Source organism: Mobula hypostoma, chromosome 6 (genome assembly GCF_963921235.1).
Source record: "Mobula hypostoma chromosome 6, sMobHyp1.1, whole genome shotgun sequence".
Lineage (NCBI taxonomy): Eukaryota > Metazoa > Chordata > Chondrichthyes > Myliobatiformes > Myliobatidae > Mobula > Mobula hypostoma.
In genome coordinates this window covers 69,313,657-69,332,698 of record NC_086102.1, presented here as the reverse complement: position 1 = coordinate 69,332,698, position 19,042 = coordinate 69,313,657, and the positions used below count along the sequence as shown (strand labels likewise).

Here is a 19,042-nt window from a genome sequence, read left to right as displayed (position 1 = left end):
AGCAATTGTGACCATACAACTATTAACAATGTAACAGACTTACCTTACATGCTTCACTGGTCTCAGTTAAACAAGGGTGTCCCTCCTTATCATGGCTAGGGTCAACATGGTTGTTTGATATTTCTGTCCAGAAGTAAATAAAAGTAAATATTTAATGAAAGCAACAAATCACAATAACATAATTTAACATTTAAATTTAAAGTTTTACAAAGTAGCACATGCATCATTCTGATGTTGCACAAACACATTTTTAGTTAACTTTCGGGAGCCAACTGAGAACTTAAGTTTCACTGAACAAGAATATTTCACATAACGACTGTGTAACTAGTCTCATGCTACCGTTGCTGTCTAATGTCCACAGATTAGCTCAAACATTGATGCAAAGCTTTTGTCAAATTATAATAGGCCAGGTTTAGTGTAACAGGATTACTGTGACAAAATCCATTAAAGCTGTAAACTTTATATGTGCTATTTTGTTCGCATTTCACAATTGTGGGAATCTGAAAGGACATTGAGAACATCTGGTAGAGATCACTTTTCCTTGTACATGTTTATGAAGAGCACTAACAGCTAGTAAAGATCATAGAAGTTATGATCTTCATAACTTTTTTAAAAACCTTTAATGTCTTTTTATGTGACAACCATTAGTCCCTACAGGAAACATCGGCTATGTTGCAATTTATGTCAACTGTTCATTGGGAGCTTTGATCCAGCTACAGTCTTTTCCCATTTATTTTATTTTGTTTACTTATTTTTCTTTACCTCTAATTAATTCATGAAAGTTAACCAGATTGTTGAACAAAGACAAAGAGGGATAGTTCCATACTAAATTATTAGTTGAAGAAAAATAGCAATTTAGCAATGCAATCACAATGGTCATTAAGGAAACTGTGCATTACCTTTCTTCTATATGTACCACATGAGAATGTAACCCATAAGAATACAGCTACACATATTATGAACTTGGGAGATTTACAAGCGGAAGCCTACCCCATTGCTGAGACTCATATCAAATAATGGTCAGTAAATATGATAGCATCAATAAGATTGACCTCTGCTGTCTAGAACATCACAATGATAAATGTTGAGTATAATATCCTGTAAAAAGCCTGTAATAGGATCAATTTTTTTTGGACGTAAGGTGCTGAAAAAAGTGTGAGTGGGTCCAGGCACATAGTAGGAAGCTTAAACTTAAATCCCACATCTTCCTAAAGATTTATGATCTAGCTCCCAGCTTCCTGCTGGATCTACAGTCAGTGTGGTGGCTCTGATATTAGGGTTTACATGTGGATACCCAATGAGAAGGTGAATGAGATGAGAGGCTGAAATCAACCTCTTCATCTCATTCAATAACAATACTCGATCTGCATGCACTGCAGGTCCACGTCTCTCCATAGAATTTTCATCAACCCTTGCTGCTACGTATCAATGTATCAATCATACAGTTAGTTCTGGAAAGTAATTAAGTTTTTTTTAATGTCCCTTCTTAGCATCATTTTGTTTTTTTTATTTTTCCTCCCCTTTTGCTTGATTAATATTTATGCAAATTTTGTTTAGGAACCTGCTAGGTGTGCAGTTTTCTAAAAGAGAAAGTATGATCAACTCTTAAAAGGAAAGTATCCATGATAAGAAAACAAATCAGCACAAGAAGCAGCAGCATAAATGAGGCTCAGCTGATTTATGAAGCACCGATTTTTATTCTGTGCTTAAGACTACATATGCATTTGCTAGTCATTCCAGCAGTTAGCTTGCCTATTTAACTTGAAATAGCATGTCTACTTATTTAGCCAAAAACTGCCTTAATACAATGCCAATGAGAATTTTAAGGAGAATAGCAGAGAAGCACCAGGCAGACTGCTAGTATTTTGTACCTTTGCTCAAATCTATTGTTCTATTCCTGCCAGAAACAGCAGTCTTAGCCGAGCTCATCCATGGCTGAAAGCGTCACTGCATCGAATCCCATCAGACCCAAAAGATTCAGCTTAACATGTAATTTAATGCTGATCACTGATTCCAAGACAAGAACTAAACACTAAAAGTAACATGCACTTGCCTCCAGCAATCCTGTCATCAATATCCTACAATGCTAAGCTGGTTGGAGCTGCCAACCTATATAGCAATCCATCATCTATTGTAAACCTTTTGTGCATCTCAAAAGCTGAAAAGAGGAGAGTGTTTGGTTGATACTATTATAGCATTTTGGCTAGTCGTCTTGGGTGTCTGACAGATCCCACAGCTGAATTTATAGTCTAGTACACAAAGGAGCTTTGATTTAACAGGTCATCTGTTCTTGTGTTGCATTATCCTTTCAGAAGGTTTAAAGCAGAAAGAAGAAATACTGGTGAAAATCATTGAAAATGGATAAATAACGAGAGACAGCACATTCAAAACTCAAATGTAATAATCACAATTCCACACCATTAAGTATGGATTCAGTAGAGTTATGGGAGATGAATGCATTCTCTCTACCTGGAGATCATCATTGCCTGGAATTTGTGTATCACAAGGAGTACTGTGCACATTAATCCAAGATTAAAGACTGGCCATATAATTACAGTTGCTGCATTATTTGAGTTACTGAGAATGCTGCTGAATACTCTGCATTGTACACTGTGCACTCATCAGGCAACAGACTTATTCTCATCTTATGGTTAATAAACTGCAGGTAGTTTTAAAGAAAGTTAGTGTTGTCCTCATATTGAAGTGATAATGCTGCAACAACCACAACCTTTGAGCCAGCTGTGATCCTTTGATCAGCATTTATAAAGCACTTTTGATACCTCACATGGGCAACTATCACAAATGTCAATCAGAAACTGCCCAGCTGATACATCAGCTTTGTGCTTGTGGTTTATTGCATGCAAGTCACCTAATCCAATCTAATTTTGCTGCTTGTTATATGTTCAACAGTGCTCTTTTTGAAACAACACCAGTACAAAGTATTTCTATAAAAGCTGCCTCAACAATATACAGAAATAAACACAAGAGTTTCTGCAGAAGCTGGAAAGTGAGAGTAACACACACAAAATTCTGGAGGAACTCAGCAGGTCAGGTAGGATTAATGGAAAGAAATAAAGAGTTGACCTTTTGGGCTAGGGAAGGGTCTCGGCGGCTCGAAATGTCAATTCTTTATTCCTGCTAAGTTCCTCAATCATTTTGCGTAGATGACCTAGATTAAATTATTTCTAGCTTTCTCCATGCTTTAGATGATCAGATTTCTACACCATCTCTTTCATTTATTTGCAAATGATCAAATTGTTGATCAATTTTTTTAAAGAGCATGCAAAGTAAATTTCTTTAAAAATGGAAGATTTTTGTTTACTCATTTTGATACACTGAAATGTTTGTTTGATGTTGTTAACATTTCTGCACTATTACACACACCCATGACAAATGTCAACACAGCCAGGTCATTATGAAGAATTTTTTAAATTAAATTATAAAAGAATAGAAATAATCCACCATCCTTATAAGGCAAGTAAATAATAATATTGGAATGTAATTATATAACCTGTTAGCCAATGTTGATTTTGATTTAAATAACCAGACGGGATGTAAAAGAGAGAGCTAACCTATTGTTTTCTTGCAGACACCTCAGGTTAAAATCCTGTGCACTGTTACTTTCTCAAAGAATCAGTCTTATGATTATTGGTTTTATTTAATATACCAGCAGTGAATCCTACCTTGATGGCCAGATGCAATTCCAGTATCACCCAGCTCATCTGCTGTTCCCATCTTTCGCAGAGGTGACTGACAGACATTCTCATCTGCTGGCTGACCATAAGTCCGGACAGTGAGGGAAAGTGAAGGTGCAGATAAGATGGTCTTCAGGTCAGATACAACCAGATCTTTTGCTTTCATCTTATTAATCTCTAATACTTCATCGCCTAATTTTAGACCTAAATGTAGAAGTTGAATAAAATGTGTTAACACATTTCAAACTGTAAATTAATAATTGTTTACAACAATTAATTCATCATTTTTAATTTACCATTACAAAAAATATTCCTTTGGATTCTTCCTTAGTGATTCATTTTTGCCAGCTACATGACCAAATAATTAATTCATAAAGTCCTTGAGAGAAGGTATGTAGTGACAGCAGCCCTCTGCAAATTGTGCAACTATTTTCTCTTATTTGGGAACAAGCCTGGCCTTTTCTGAATATTTTCTTATGAAAGAATGTATAGATTCACCACAGATGCTTAGTGCTATTGAATAGGATATAATCAGAGAAGTCTCGGGGAATTTTGATTGACTTAATAAATAACAAAGTGTCAGCTAAGATATTTTTATGTTCTGATCTGCTAAACTACAAAAAAGAATTTACAAATTAAATTAATTGACTGCAAATTGGAGCAAGGGAGATTTACAAAAGAGTGATAGACATAAATGATTACAATCATCTCAAAAAAGTAGCTATGAAAACATTTTACGATGAAACCTATCAATCAGATAGTATGTTATCTTTAAAAGTACATCACTGGGATAAAGTGCTCTAAACTAACCACATGTAATCAACAGATGAGGCCCCATGTGCCACCTAGGCACTAAGGGTTCAGACGACCAAACGTAAACAACAGATAATTAAAGTTCAGCTGTATAATTTGAAAATCTTTACAAATTCACATAAGTATATTTTTAGTGCAAACGGAATTAAAGATTACATTGTTGAATATCAGTATCTGCAGAGTTAATGCCTGCCACAAATATGCAGTCAATGTCGATTGTCAGGTCAGTCAGCTGGCAAGATTAATTTGATGCTCACGCTACCATTTCAGAGCTTAGTGATCCACTTACCATTCTCTTAACTTCACACAACCGAATAGACATTCAGTAACAACAATGGGAACTCCTTACTCATCACCCCAGTGGTTTAACTGCATTCAAGATTATTGCTGGTTTATTCTACTGGTTCTTTCTATACACCCAATCCTCGTTATATGCGGGGGGATACGTTCCGCAAAGTTGACGCATAATGTGAAATCGCATAATGTGAATAATTATTTAAATGGAGAAAATAGGGATGCGTTCCAGAGGGCTTCCTAAATATGTTTTATCTGTAATTTACTCACATTTTCATACCAATACGACACAAAAGCAGTACTACAAGACAACATTAGTATTATACTTAATCAATTTAAGCTAACATTCAGTGTAATAAATCATAAAGGTTAACATCCGAGGGTGTACAGCAGCGGTCCCCAACCACCAGACCGCGGACTGCTACCGGGCCGCAAAGCATGTGCCACCGGGCCGCGAGGAAACGATACGATTTGGGCAATATGAGTCAGCTGCACCTTTCCTCATTCCCTGTCACGCCCACTGTTGAGCTTGAACGCACGCGAGGTCATTACCCACGCGTCATCTGTGTCAGCGCGGGAAGAAGATCAACTCCTTGAGCTTGCAAATGACGGCGGGCTGAAAAGTATGTTTGACATAACATCTCTGCCGGCATTCCAGATCAAAGTCAAGGCTAAATATCCTGAGATAGCCACGAAAGCACTGAAAACGTTGCTTCCATTTCCAATATCATATCTCTGCAAAGCGGGCTTTTCCGCAAGGAATGCAACGAAAACTAAATTGTGGAATAGACTGGACGTAAGGAACCCCTTTCGAGTATCGCTGTCTCCCATCACCCCTCGATGGCACCGTCTTGTTGCAGGGAAACAAGCCCAGGGCTCCCACTGATTCAACAATATTGTTGTGTTGCAATGATTTTATATGTTCATACGGGGAAAATATGTGCTGTGTGTTTAATATCCAAACGTTACTTAATATGTATGATGCTATTGACTTATAAGTACTTATAATTGACATCGCTATATTCATGCGCTGTTACATAAAACCTAAAGTAACACTAACATATAGTAAAAGCAAGAATGATACGATAAATACACAACCTATATAAAGTAGAAATAATGTATGTAGAGTGTAGTTTCACTGAACAGAATCGCCAAAAACTATTTGTAGAAAAAAATCGGCACGTAAACACATGCGCATGTCATGCATGCGCACACAGGTGCCCGCGCAAGGCTTCATGGTCATGGTAGTCTTTCTTGGGGTAAACACAATGTATTTGACTGCTTCTCTTGTCCGTTGGTAACCCTACCCACCCCCCCACCCCGGTCGGCCGCTCCGCAAGAACATTGTCAATAATAAACCAGTCCACGATGCAAAAAAGGTTGGGCACCCCTGATGTACAGTACTCACCAACAGTGGGCAGGTGTGTTTGCTCCAGGAGATGAGTGGCTGTTGTGGTGTCGGGCAGCTTTATACGGATAAGGTGGATGGTTGTGGTCGTCAGGATCATATCAAGCACAGCAAGGGGTGAAGGAAGACTCACAGAACTCTTAGAACTGCCGGCAGGTGTTACCGATTTGAATAAAGTGGTGAGGGTTGTTTGCTTGGCAGCATTTTGTTTTAAATTTTCATGTAGGGAAGAAGGGTTAATGGCAGGGAATGACTGAAATGCTGACTCAGTTCTAAACTTGGGTCCATGCCCATCGCAATTTGTGCCAAGTGTTCTGACTTCCACCATTCCCTCACTGTTGGTAAACTCCCGGGATTTTCAAAATCGTCTGTTGCTTGCAGCATCTGAGAGATAGTTCGCGGTAAAAAAAATACGCAAGCCTTGAATGTGGATTACACCTTGGTCGAGTGGTTGAATCAGCGATGTTGTGTTAGGCGGCAGGAAATGCACTGTTTTGTTAGGATGAACGCTGTCCAAATGTTTAGGATGGGCTGGCGCATGACAAGCAACAAAAGAACTTTAAAGGCAAGATTCTGTTCTCCGCAGTAGCGTCCCATAGCTGTATTACCTTCAGCTGATGCCGCGCTGTTTATAATTTCCAACTTTTTTTCAAGTGTTAAAGCGGTTCTCTGCCGCTCGGCTGACAGCCCAGGACGTGACATCGGACGCTTAGGAGGCACAGTTAAATATTTCAAGCACAAAATCATTGCACCGTAGGTAAAACCAACAGAAGTTTAAGATCGCGCATCCACACCTTGCCAAAACCAATGCGAGAGTGGCGGGAGAGAGATTGTGAGGAGCGTGCACCTGACTTGTATTGGCGGGAAAGCACTGCTTCTCATCCCAACAGAGAGACTGTGAGGCGCGCGCATGTGACTTGTATTGGCGGGAAAGCAGTGCTCCTCGCATAACTGTGAGTTTTGGACGCATATAACGAGACATTGGTAGAAATAGGTTCCTCGCATAACTGTGAATCCGCATAGTCTGAAGACGCATATAACAAGGATAGGGTGTAATTGTACAAGAGTACAGTGCATTCTGCAATTATGTAACATTACTAAAGCCCATTGGATACACAGGGATAGGATCAAACTGGTTTCAAAATTTCTGCATTGCGTGATTACTTTCAAAGTGAGGTACATACATTGACAAGTATTTCGCTTAGAATATAACATGAATGGAAAACTCTACTATTCTTGATCAAAGCAGGTCAAACTGCTGAAAGAAAGCACTCAGCTGTACGCTATATCCACTCAGTGTGTTGGTGTAGTAACTTATCACTTTGAATCTCTCTTTCACACAATTGCATGAAGACGTTTACACAGTCCAAATATTCCTAATAAATTCAGCCATGACTTACTCCAGCCACATCCTCAACTTCAGAGAAGTCTGAAAATATCTATGCCTGTAGCTATCAAGTTGACAGCTGGTGTTAATTTTCATGCACTGGATCCTTTCAGGTTTAAGCTGGATATATCTGCAAAATGTTAGTTTGCTGTCCTTTGCAGTATTTGGTTAGAAGTCACTGATGCCCTGTGTAATTAGTTTCTCCTGCTAGTCAGCGCCAAGCAATCACATTCCACAATACTAAATGATCATCATCATCATCAGGTGCCATGCCCAGATTGAGCTTTGACTGTCATAGCTCACACACTCCTGTTTTGGGTCAAGTGGATCAATTCATTGGTATTCATTTCCAATTCTCTGGCTGCTGCCTCCATCATCATTTGTCTTTGCCTTCCTCGTGCTTTCTTCCCTTCAATCTTTCCCTTAATCACCGTGCATTCTAACTCCTCTTTCCTAATCACATTTCCAATGACGTCACATTGCCTTTTCATTATCTCATACATTATTTCACTCTTTGTGTTTGCTCTGTTCATGACATCCTCGTTAGATATTCATTTATCCATGATATTCTTTGCATCCTCCTCAAAAACCGCATCTCTGCTGCTTCAATTCGTTTCCTCATGTTACTAGATATTGTCCAACATTCTGATCCATATAACATAACTGGATAAACGTAACATTTCAGTACTCTGAGGCGGGTTGTCATGCCTAGTTTAGTGTTGGTCATTATACTCTTCATTCTCGTAAAGGTGTCTTTTGCCATCCTTATTCTTCTTTTGATGTCCATGTCGCACCTGCCATCTGATGTCACCAAGCTTTCTATGTAGCAAAAGTTCTGTACTTGTTTTATGTCTTTCCTTTTTATTCTCAGCCTGCAGAAAGGATTCTCCTTTGGATATCACCATACATTCTGTCTTTTTGCAATTGATAGATAGACCCATTTTTGCACTTTCTTCAACAACTATATCAATTAAGCTTTGTAGTTCTTCCTCCATACTTGCAATTAACACAGTGTCATCCACATATCTGAAATTATTGATGTTTTCAACGTCAACTTTGATTCCCAAGATGTGTCTTATTTTTTTGTAATATTATTTCACTGTACAGATTAAACAAATCAGGGGAGAAAACACACCCTTGTCTAACGCCTCTCTTGATTTTTACTAACTGACTCACTTCTCCATCTATTCTTACAGCGGCAGTTTGTTCCCAGTACAGATTTCTGATTAGGCGGAGGTCTTTCGAATCTAGATCTAGAGTTTCCTGTAATATTTCAAATGACTTATTGTGCTTCACTTTATCAAATGCTTTTGTGTAGTTAATAAAACAAGCAAACAAATCTTTTTGCACTTGAATAGCTCATTCTAATGGTATCCTTAACACCAATATCGCATTTCTTGCACCTTTGTCTTTCACAAAACCACATTGTTCTTCACCTATTTCAGCTTGTATCTTACTTTCAGCTCTTGTCATCAAAATTCTTAGAAGCATCTTAGTGATATGGCTCATTAAACTTATGGTCCTATGTAATTCACATTCTATTGCTCCAGGTTTCTTAGGATGAGTGATAAATACCGATTTTTTCATCTCTTCTGGTATTATTCCAGTCTCATGAATGTCATTGATTAAATCAGTAAGTTTTTCAATTCCATAATCTTCAAAGGCGATAATTTGTTCTATTACTAATTCATCAGGACCTGTTGCCTTTCCTTTCTTCATCTTATTTATTGCATTACGAACTTCAGATTTTGAAATACTTGGACCTTCAATGTTCTTCTTAATTTTTGTTTTTTTGTCTCGATCGTCTTCAAACAATTCCTGAATATACTCAGTCCATCTGTTCATAATCCCATCTTTTTCCATGATAATGGTACCGTCCTTTGCATTCAAACATTCACCTGAAGAACAGAGGAGCTTTTTACCAGTGATGTTCTTGATTTGTTGATGTACCCTTTTTGGATCGGTAATAGGGATTCTTTCTATTTGCTCACATTCCTGGTTTAGCCATTCTTCTTTGGCTTTTTGACATAAGCTTTTAACTTTTTTATCTAAGGACTTATATTCCATAGGATTTGCTTTCTTCAGTCTCCTTTCTTCCATTAGATTTTTGATTTCATCTGTCATCCATTTATTCTTTGTGTTTTTTTTAGGAATCACTGACTTTGCTGATTCTACCAAGCCATCCTTCAGAGAGTTAAACTTCATTTCTGCATGATTGCTATAATCTTCAACAGATTCCATTTCTAGACTTTGAAATCTATTCCTTACTTCAATTGTAAATTTTTGTCTGAAGTTTTCTTCTTTAATTAATTGCAAGTAGTCAAGGGATTGTTCAGGTTTTTGCTAAATTCGCAATAATTGCAGGTGGCCCCTTTGTGCATACTATTGTCAACATAAAGAATAAGTAAGTCGATTTTGAGATGCGTACGAATTAAGAAGGACACAACTAAGAAAACAACTAGAAAGCCATTTGGAGAGAATAAATGAAATATGAAGGTAAGCTGGCCAATAATATAAAAGAAAATACCAAAAGATTTTGCATATTATATATAGGGAGAGGGAGACAATAGTGGATACTGAACCATTGGAAAATGATGCTGGTGAAGTAGTAATGGGGGCGGGGGCAAAGAAATGATGGACGAACATAATAAGTGCTTTGCATCACTATTCATCGTGGAAGACACCAGCAGTGTGCCAGAAATTCAAGAGGGTCAGAAGGGACAACCAATAGGCTCTTGAACTAGTGGGAATAATTGCACTCAACTTCACTTGCCCCATCATCGAACTGTTCCCACAACCTATGGACTCGTTCTCAAGGACTCTTTATCTCATGTTCTCAATATTTTTTTTGCTTGCTTGCTTATTTATTTATTTATTTATTTATTTATTATTTCTTTAGCTTCTTTTGCACTTGCATAGTTTGTTCTCTTCAGCGCATTGGTTGTTTGCGGTTGCTGCCCTGTTGAATGAGATCTTTAATTGATTTTATTATGGCTCTTGAATTTACTGAGTATGCTCACAAGAAAATGAATCTCGAGCCTATATGGTGACATTTTTGCATTTACTTTGAACTTTGAGTGTAATTGCTATTACTAAGGAGAAGGTGCTTGGGAAGCTATAAGGTTTGAAGGCAGATAAGTCACCTGGACCAGAAGGACTATACACCAGGGTTCTGAAAGCGGTAGTAGAAGACATTGTGAAGGCATTAGTAATGAACCTCCAAGCATCACTAGATTCTGAAATAGTCGAGAGGACTAGAAAATTGCAAACGTCACTCCACTCTTTAAGAAGGGAGGGAGACAAAAGAAAGGACATTATAGGCCAGTTAGTCTGACTTCAGTGGTTAGGAAGATGTTGGAGTCTATTATTAAGGATGAGGTTTCGGGGTATTTGAAGGCACATGATAAAATAGGCCACTGTCAGCATGGCTTCCTAAAGGGTAAATCTTGGCTGACAAATCTATTGGTATTCCCTGAGGAAATAAAAGCCAGACTGACAAGGGAGTGTGAGTGGATGTTGTTCACTTGGATTTTCAGTAGGACTTTGACAAGGTGCCGCACATGAGGCTACTTAACAAGATAAGAGCCCATGGTGTTACAGGAAAGATACTAGCATGAATAGAAGACTGGCAAAGACCGGCAGGAGGCAAAGAGTGAGAATTAAGGGGACCTTTTCCAGCTGGCTGCCGGTGATTAGTGGTGTTCAGCATGAGTCAGTGTTGGATCCACTTCTTTTCACATTGTATGTCAAGGATTTGGATAAAGAAATTGTTGACTTTGTGGCCAAGTTTGTGGCTGATACGAAGATAGATGGAAGGGCAGGTAGTACTGAAGAAGGAGGGTGTCTGTAAAAAGACATACACAGATTGGGGAAAAAAGGCAAAAAAGTAGCAGGTGGAATATAATATAGGGAAGTGCAAGGTCATGCACCTTGGCAGAAGAAATAAAAGTGTGGACTATTTCATATGAGGGATGATTGGTAACTTCTTGACCTAAAGTAGAAAGAGTCAATTTTAGGAAACCTAGCACATTTATTTTTCAACATAGTCCCCTCGTACATGTACACACTTAATCCAGCGGTCGTGGAGCATACGGATCTTGGAACTTCAGAAAGTGTCCACAGCAGGGGTGATTGATAAGTTCGTGGCCTAAGGTAGAAGGAGATGAGTTATAGGGCTCTCGTTAAGTGCACATGCAGTTCAACACTTTTGAGTGATTATGCAGAAAGTTTGAAGTTAATAACTCATCAGTTAATAAGTCATCAGGGGTGATTGATAAGTTCGTGGGTGGCCTAAGGTAGAAGGAGATAGTTATTAACTTCAAACTTTCTGCAAAATCACTGAGTTGACCTGCATGTGCATATAATGAGAGCTGTATAACTCATCTCCTTCTACCTTAGGCCACAAACTTATCAATCACCCATCTGTGGACACTTTCTGGAGGTCCAAGATCCATATGCTCCACGACCGCTGGACTAAGTGTGTAAATGCAGGAGGGGCCTATGTTGAAAAATAAATGTGCTAGGTTTTCTAAATTTGACTCCTTTTACCTTAGGCCACGAACTTATCAATCACCCCTCGTAAATAGGAAGAAAATTCAAAATTCAGAAGTGCAGATTCCTTAATGGTTAACTTGAGGTTGAGTCGGTGTTGAGGAAGGCAAATGTAATGTTAGCATTCATTTAACTAATTAACTAAATTAGCAAATTTCATGTCACATGACAGTGATAATTACCCTGATTCTGATTCTGATTTTGAGAGAACTAGAATATAAGAGAGAGAAAAGAGAGAATCAGGTTTATTATCACCGGCATGTGAAGTGAAATTAGTTAACTTAGCAGTAGCAGTTTAATGCAATACATAATCTAGCAGAGAGAGAGAAAAAAATAAATAAAATAAAACATAATAATAAATAAACAAGTAAATCAATTACATATTAGGTTAGATTATGAGAACACTCAGTCCTCTTTTATTGTTATTTAGAAATGCATACATGCATTAAGAAATGATACAATGTTCCTCCAGAGTGATATCACAAAAAACAGGACAAACCAAAGACTAACACTGATAGAACCACATAATTATAACATATAGTTACAGCAGTGCAAAGCAATACCATAATTCGATAAAGAACACACCATGGGCACTGTAAAAAAAAAGTCTCAAGTCCTGATCGACTCCCGAGTCCCTGATAGCAGGCGGCAAAAGGGAGAAACTCCCTGCCATAAACCTCCAAGGCACCAACAACTGCCGATGCCTTGGAAGCAGCCAACACTGAGTCCGTCCATCCAAAAACTTTGAGCCTCCGACCAGCCCCTCCAATACAGCCTCCCGAGTGCCTTCGACCTAGCCCTGGCCGCCAAAACAAGCAAAGCTGAGGATTCGGGGCCTTCTGCTTTGGAGATTCCGGTTACCACACAGTAGCAGCAGCAGTGAAGCGGGCATTTCAGAAGTTTCTCCAGATGTTCCTCCATACTCTCACGTCTGTCTCCATCAAATCAGAATTGTGCACGGTCCCCTACTTGACAGATTACAGATATCACTCACTGGAGAGGGCGCGCGTGCTGCATCACGCGCCATCTTCTCCTCCTCCATTAAATAGATTATTTAAAAATGTGCAAAATCAGAAAAACTGTATATTAAAAAGTGAGGTAGTGTCCAAAGCTTCAAAGTCCATTCAAGAATCGGATGGCAGAGGGGAAGAAGCTATTCCTGAATTGCTGAGTGTGTGCCTTCAGGCTTCTGTATCTCCTACCTGATAGTAACAGTGAGAAAAGGGCATGCCCTGGGTGCTGGAGGTCTTTAATAATGGACACTGCCTTTCTAAGACACAACTCCCAAAAGATGTCCTGGGTACTTTGTAGGTTAGTGCCCAAGATGGAGCTGTCTAGATTTGCAACCTTCTGCAGTTCCTTACAGTCCTGTGCAATAGCCCCTCCATACCAGACAGTGATGCAGCCTGTGAAAATGCTCTCCACGGTACAACTATAGAAATTTTTGAGTGTATTTGTTGACATGCCAAATCGCTTCAAACTCCTAATAAAATATAGCCGCTGTCTTGCCTTCTTTATGACTACATCAATGTGTTGGGACCAGGTTAGACCCTCAGAGATCTTGACACCCAGGAACTTGAAGCTGCTCATTCCTTCCACTTCTGATCCCTCTATGAGGATTGGTATGTGTTCCTTCATCTTGGCCCTCCTGAAGTCCACAATCAGCTCTTTCATCTTACTGACGTTGAGTGTCAGGTTGTTTCTGCAGCACCATTCCACTAGTTGGCATATCTCACTCCTGTATGTCCTCTCGTCACCACCTGAGATTCTACCAACAATGGTTGTATTGTCAGCAAATTTGTAGATGGTATTTGAGCTATGCCTAGCCACACAGTCATGTGTATACAGAGAGTAGAGCACACACCCCTGAGGTGCACCAGTGTTGATCATCAGTGAAGAGGACATGTTATCTCCAATCCACACAGACTGTGGTCTTCCGGTTAGGACGCGAGGATCCAATTGCAGAGAGCAGTATAGAGGCCCAGGTTCTGCAACTTCTCAATCAGGATTGTGAGAATGATAGTATTAAATGCTGAGCTATAGCTGATTGACATTAGGTGTTTGTGTTGTCCAGGTGGTGCAAAAAAGGTTGGGGACCCCTGCTGTAGGCGCTCCTGTGCTTCCCTTGTCCAAGCCTTCTTGGTCCTCACCACTGGTGCTGCAGTCTTCAGTCTCTGCCTATATTCAGGGAGTAGAAGTACAGCCAGGTGATCAAACTTCCCAAAGTGAGGGCGAGGAATAGTACGGTAGGCATTCTTGGTAGTGATGTAACAATGGTCCAGTGTGTTGTTTCCTCTGGTATTGCAAGTTATCTGTTGATGGTAATTGCTTAGTGATTTTTTCAGACTGGCCTTGTTAAAATCTCCCAAAACAATGGTGAAGGCGTTAGGGTGCACTGTTTCGTGCATGTTAATCCCATTGCTCAGATCATCTAAAGCCTGCTTGACATTGGCCTGGGGTGGAATGTAAACTGCTACCAGAATGAATCCAGAGAACTCCAGTGGTAAGTGAAAAGGATGACACTTTACTGCTAGATATCCCAGGTCTGGTGAGCAGAATTAGGACAGCACTGATACATTTGTGCAAAGAAGAGTTGATCATGAGGCATACTCCCCCACCTCTGCTTTTGAGAGACTCTATAAATCTATCCTGACGGTGTAGAGTAAACCCATCAATCTGAATCGCTGCATCCAGTACGGAAGGGGTTAACCAGGATTCCGTGAAACAAAGGACACACGCGGTCCTAATGTCCCTCTGATTCAGCACCCTGGCTCTGAGAGCAACGATTTTATTCACCAGAGACTGCACGTTCACCAGCAAGATCGTCGGTATAGGGAGTTTAAAACCCTGTTTCCTTAAACGCACTTGTAATCCTGGTCTTCACCCACGCTTTCTCAGAGGTTTTCTCCGTGGGCCCTTCTGATCACAGACTGTGTTGTTTCTGTCGGTTTTAAGCAGCGATAGTTTGTTTAAATGCATTAAGACACCTTTGTTGACTGTACTGACCTTGGAAGCAGTTGTGCTTTTTAGCTGTAACAGGCTGAAATAGGAATATTTAATTGTATCCATTGAGAGTACTGCTGCTACTCAAGTCACACCTAGGCGCCCTGGAACAAAGATGTATTGTTGAAGCTTTATAAGGCATTGGTCAGACCACATTTAGTGTATTATGAGTAGTTTTGGGCCTCTTACCTAAGAAAAAAATGTGCTAGCATTAAAGAGGGGCCAGAGGACGTTCACGGTTCCGGGAGTTAAATTATTAACATATCAGGAGTGTTTGGTGGCCCTGGGCCTGTACTTGCTGGAGTTTAGAAGAATGTGGGGGGATTTCATTGAAACCTATGATGTGGAGAGGATGCTTCCTACTGTGGGTACGTCTAGGATGAGAGGGCACAGCCTCAAAAAAAAGGGCATACATTTAGAACAGAGATGTGGAGGAATTTCCTCAGCCAGAGGGTAGTGAATCTGTGGAATTCATTGCCAAGGTTGGCTGTGGAGGCCAAGTCATTGGATATAATCAAAGCAGAGTTTGATAGGTTCTTTATTAGCTAGGGTGGCAACAGTTATGGGGAGAAGGCAGGACAAAGGGGTTGAGAAAGATAATAAATCAGCCAAATGGAATGGAGGAGCAGACCTGAATGAGCCGAATGGCCCAACCCTGCCCCTATCTCTTATGGTCTTAGGGTTTAAATCAACAAATTCATATTAAAGCCCCTTTGAAATAGTCTTATTTTTCCAGGTATTGTGATAAAACTGCCTACTGATCTTGAATTGGTATTCAGTAATTGAAGTCCTGAAAAATAGCTCTTGTCAAAATGCTGCTGCTCTCCAGCCCCTACATCAAACGAATGGATTGAATACCTGCAAGTTCTCTTGATGAAACTATTTCGCTTTCTTCATTCCCTTGCACTCTTAAGTGGAGGACAAGTTCCAATGCCTACTAAATAGGATATCACAATGGGATACACCTTTCACTTATCCAGAGATATTTGACTGTCGGATTACAGGACAAATAAGCTGCAATCACTATGTGACTTCAAAGCATTTTCCCAGAAGCAGTGGGGCATACATACTTCACTTTCTCTACTGTGCTCAACTCAGTCATTCTGATTAATAGGATCCTCGTTCTTCTGTTAAATCTGTTTCTAAAAGTTTAGAATTGGACAACACCCAAGGCTTAAGAAAGAAATCATTCTTAGCTGTAGGTTGGAAGTAATACTGTATAACTCACAATTCGAATGACCTTTTCACTTTTCATTTGAGTTTGAAAGCTGCACGTTGTAGAGCCCAAAAGGACACTGCTAAGTAGTAAGCAGAATTTGAGCAAAATAAAATACAAGTCAATACTAACAAGGACTTCATAAGCCCGCAGAAGATGGTTACACGCGGTAATTGACCGTGAAAGTCATCACATCGTAACTACCAGATGCTGATCCAAAGAAGCACTATATCAAGCAATGATCACATCAGCCTTGGTTCGCAATCCTCATAGATGGCATGCTCTCAACAAGTGGGATTAATACTGAGCCCTTCAATTTCTTTTACAATTTTAGCTTAGCTCTCTGATATCATCTTAGAGATTTATAAAATCATGAAAACTTAAGTTTAAGGTGAGAGACAAAGATTTAAAAGGAGACTTCAGGAGCGACTTTTCTCGTATAAGAGGTGGCAGGTACATGGAACGAGCTACCAGAGGAAGTCATAGATGTCGAAACAATTACAAAGTTTAAAAAGTATTTGGACAGGATCATGAATAGGAGAAGTTTAGAGGGACATGGGCCAAATAGAGGCAAATGGAACAAAATCAGGGTAGCACAGTGGCTGGCCTGAATGAGTTTGGCCAAAGAACCTGTTTCCATGCTGGCTAAGGTGCAAGACCAGCACAGTGCTGTAGCGTTTAATAATGCTTTACAGCATTAGTTATCAGAAGATTGGGTTCAATTCCCACTGCTGGCTGTAAGTATATGTGTTCCCCCCATGAGCACGTGGGTTTCCTCCAGGTGCTCCAATTTCTTCCCAGATTCCAAAAAACATACATATATGAGTTAGGGTTATTTGTTTATTCATTTAGAGATGCGCACAGTGATCGGCCCTTCTGGGGCGTGAGCCCGCGCTGCCCAATTCCCCACATGTGACCAATTAACCTAGTAACCCGCACATCTTTAGAATGTGGGAGGACAGCAAAACAGCTAGAGGAAACCCACATGGGGAGAACATACAGACAGCAGCAGAGCTGAACCCAGATCGCTGACACTATAATAGCATGATCCTAACTGTTACGCTACCATGCCGTCCCAAGTTTGTGCCATGTTGGCACCAGAAAGAGGGCGACACTTGTGGCTGCCCCCAGCATATCTTCGAGCTGTGCTGGTTATTGATGGAAACCATGCATTTCACTGTATGTTTTGATGTCCATGAATCAAATAAAGCTAATTTAAATCTATGACTCTATCCAATGTAGCTTCCCTCTATTACTATTTGTGTACGGATTTTGGTGTTAACGTTCACCTATTTCCCATATAGTCAATCACAACAGATTCGCTATTTAACATCCCTAAGCATTTCCTATTTTCATGATTTCACGATTTTCCTCTCCAAATGCCAATCACATTGCTCTGATGAAAGCACTTGTGACAGGTACTAAATAAATTTACTATGGTACCTGTCACAAGTGCTTTCATCAGAGCAGTGTGGAATGTCTCATCTGCCCTTCATAGCAATAATTTCAAACTCAAGAGACTCTGCAGAAGCTGGAAATCCAGAGTGACACATACAAAATGCTAGAAGAACCAACAGGTCAAGCAGCATCTATGGAGAGGAATAAAGGAAGAATGGTCTCAGCCAGAAACATCAACTCTTTATTCTTCTCCATAGATACTGCCTGACCTGCCAAGTTCTTCCAATATGTTGCATGTGTTACTCTAATAATTTCAAAATCCCTCTTTCTTGGAAGATAACCACTCTAACCCTTTCCATATACTATATCAAGCAGTAGTAAATCAAGGCAACTGGACTTGATGAGTTCTCTAGAAGACGTTTTGTCACTTGTCCGAGAAGCTTCTTCAGTTCTGATCCATGGTGGGTAGATTTCCAGCTTATAAACTCTGTGAGTTGTTTGAAGGTGATTGCCCATACTACAACAAGAGTGAGTCTTATCACCGGCTCTAATCACAGTGACCTCACTATCCCTACGTTTTATTTATTTATATATTTATGCGATGTGGGGCCATTTAGGGAGGCCAACATTTATTTCCCACTGACAAATATCCCCAAGAAGCTCATGGTGAGTGATGTTCATGAAGTGCTATCCACTTGGTGGTGATTTTTCCAGTATGTTGTTTGAGAACCAAAGCTTTTCTTGCCTCTCATTTAAAGTTCTCCTCATAAACTCCTTCTTAAGCACAACAACAACTTGTTGAGACCTCCACACTTTAGTTTTTAAATTAATTTTTCACTCACTTTCAGTGACTTATGTTATTCCCACATTAAATATTTGAAAGACTATATCTGATCATTTCTATCTTTCCACCATTAAGATTCAAGATTCAAAACCATTTATTGTCATTCTCCTATGCACTAGTGTAAAGGAGAATAAAATAATTGTTACTCTGGGTCCGATGTACCGTAAAAAAAAACAATGCTATAAAACACATTGTGCAAGTAACTGATATATACATACAGTGGCATGCAGAAGTTTGGGCACCCTGGTCAAAATTTCTGTTACTGTGAATAGCTAACCGAGTAAAAGATGACCTGATTTCCAAAAGGCATAAAGTTAAAGGTGACACATTTCTTTAATATTTTAAGCAAGAAAACTTTCTTATTTCCATCTTTTACAGTTTCAAAATAACAAAAAAAGAAAAGGGCCCGAAGCAAAGGTTCAGGCACCCTGCA

At 39.6% G+C, this 19,042-nt stretch overlaps 1 protein-coding gene across 3 annotated transcripts in view; it reads right to left on the bottom strand.

The window, feature by feature from the left end:
• Positions 1-19,042, bottom strand: part of LOC134348081 (rho guanine nucleotide exchange factor TIAM1-like) — a 320,986-nt gene that overhangs the window by 136,569 nt on the left and 165,375 nt on the right. For all 3 annotated transcript variants that reach the window (XM_063050923.1, XM_063050924.1, XM_063050922.1), the window contains 2 exons: positions 3,684-3,899; positions 44-123 (listed from right to left, as the gene is read on the bottom strand). In XM_063050923.1, the coding sequence (XP_062906993.1) occupies positions 44-123; positions 3,684-3,899 (296 nt within the window). The remainder of the gene's footprint in view (positions 1-43; positions 124-3,683; positions 3,900-19,042) is intronic.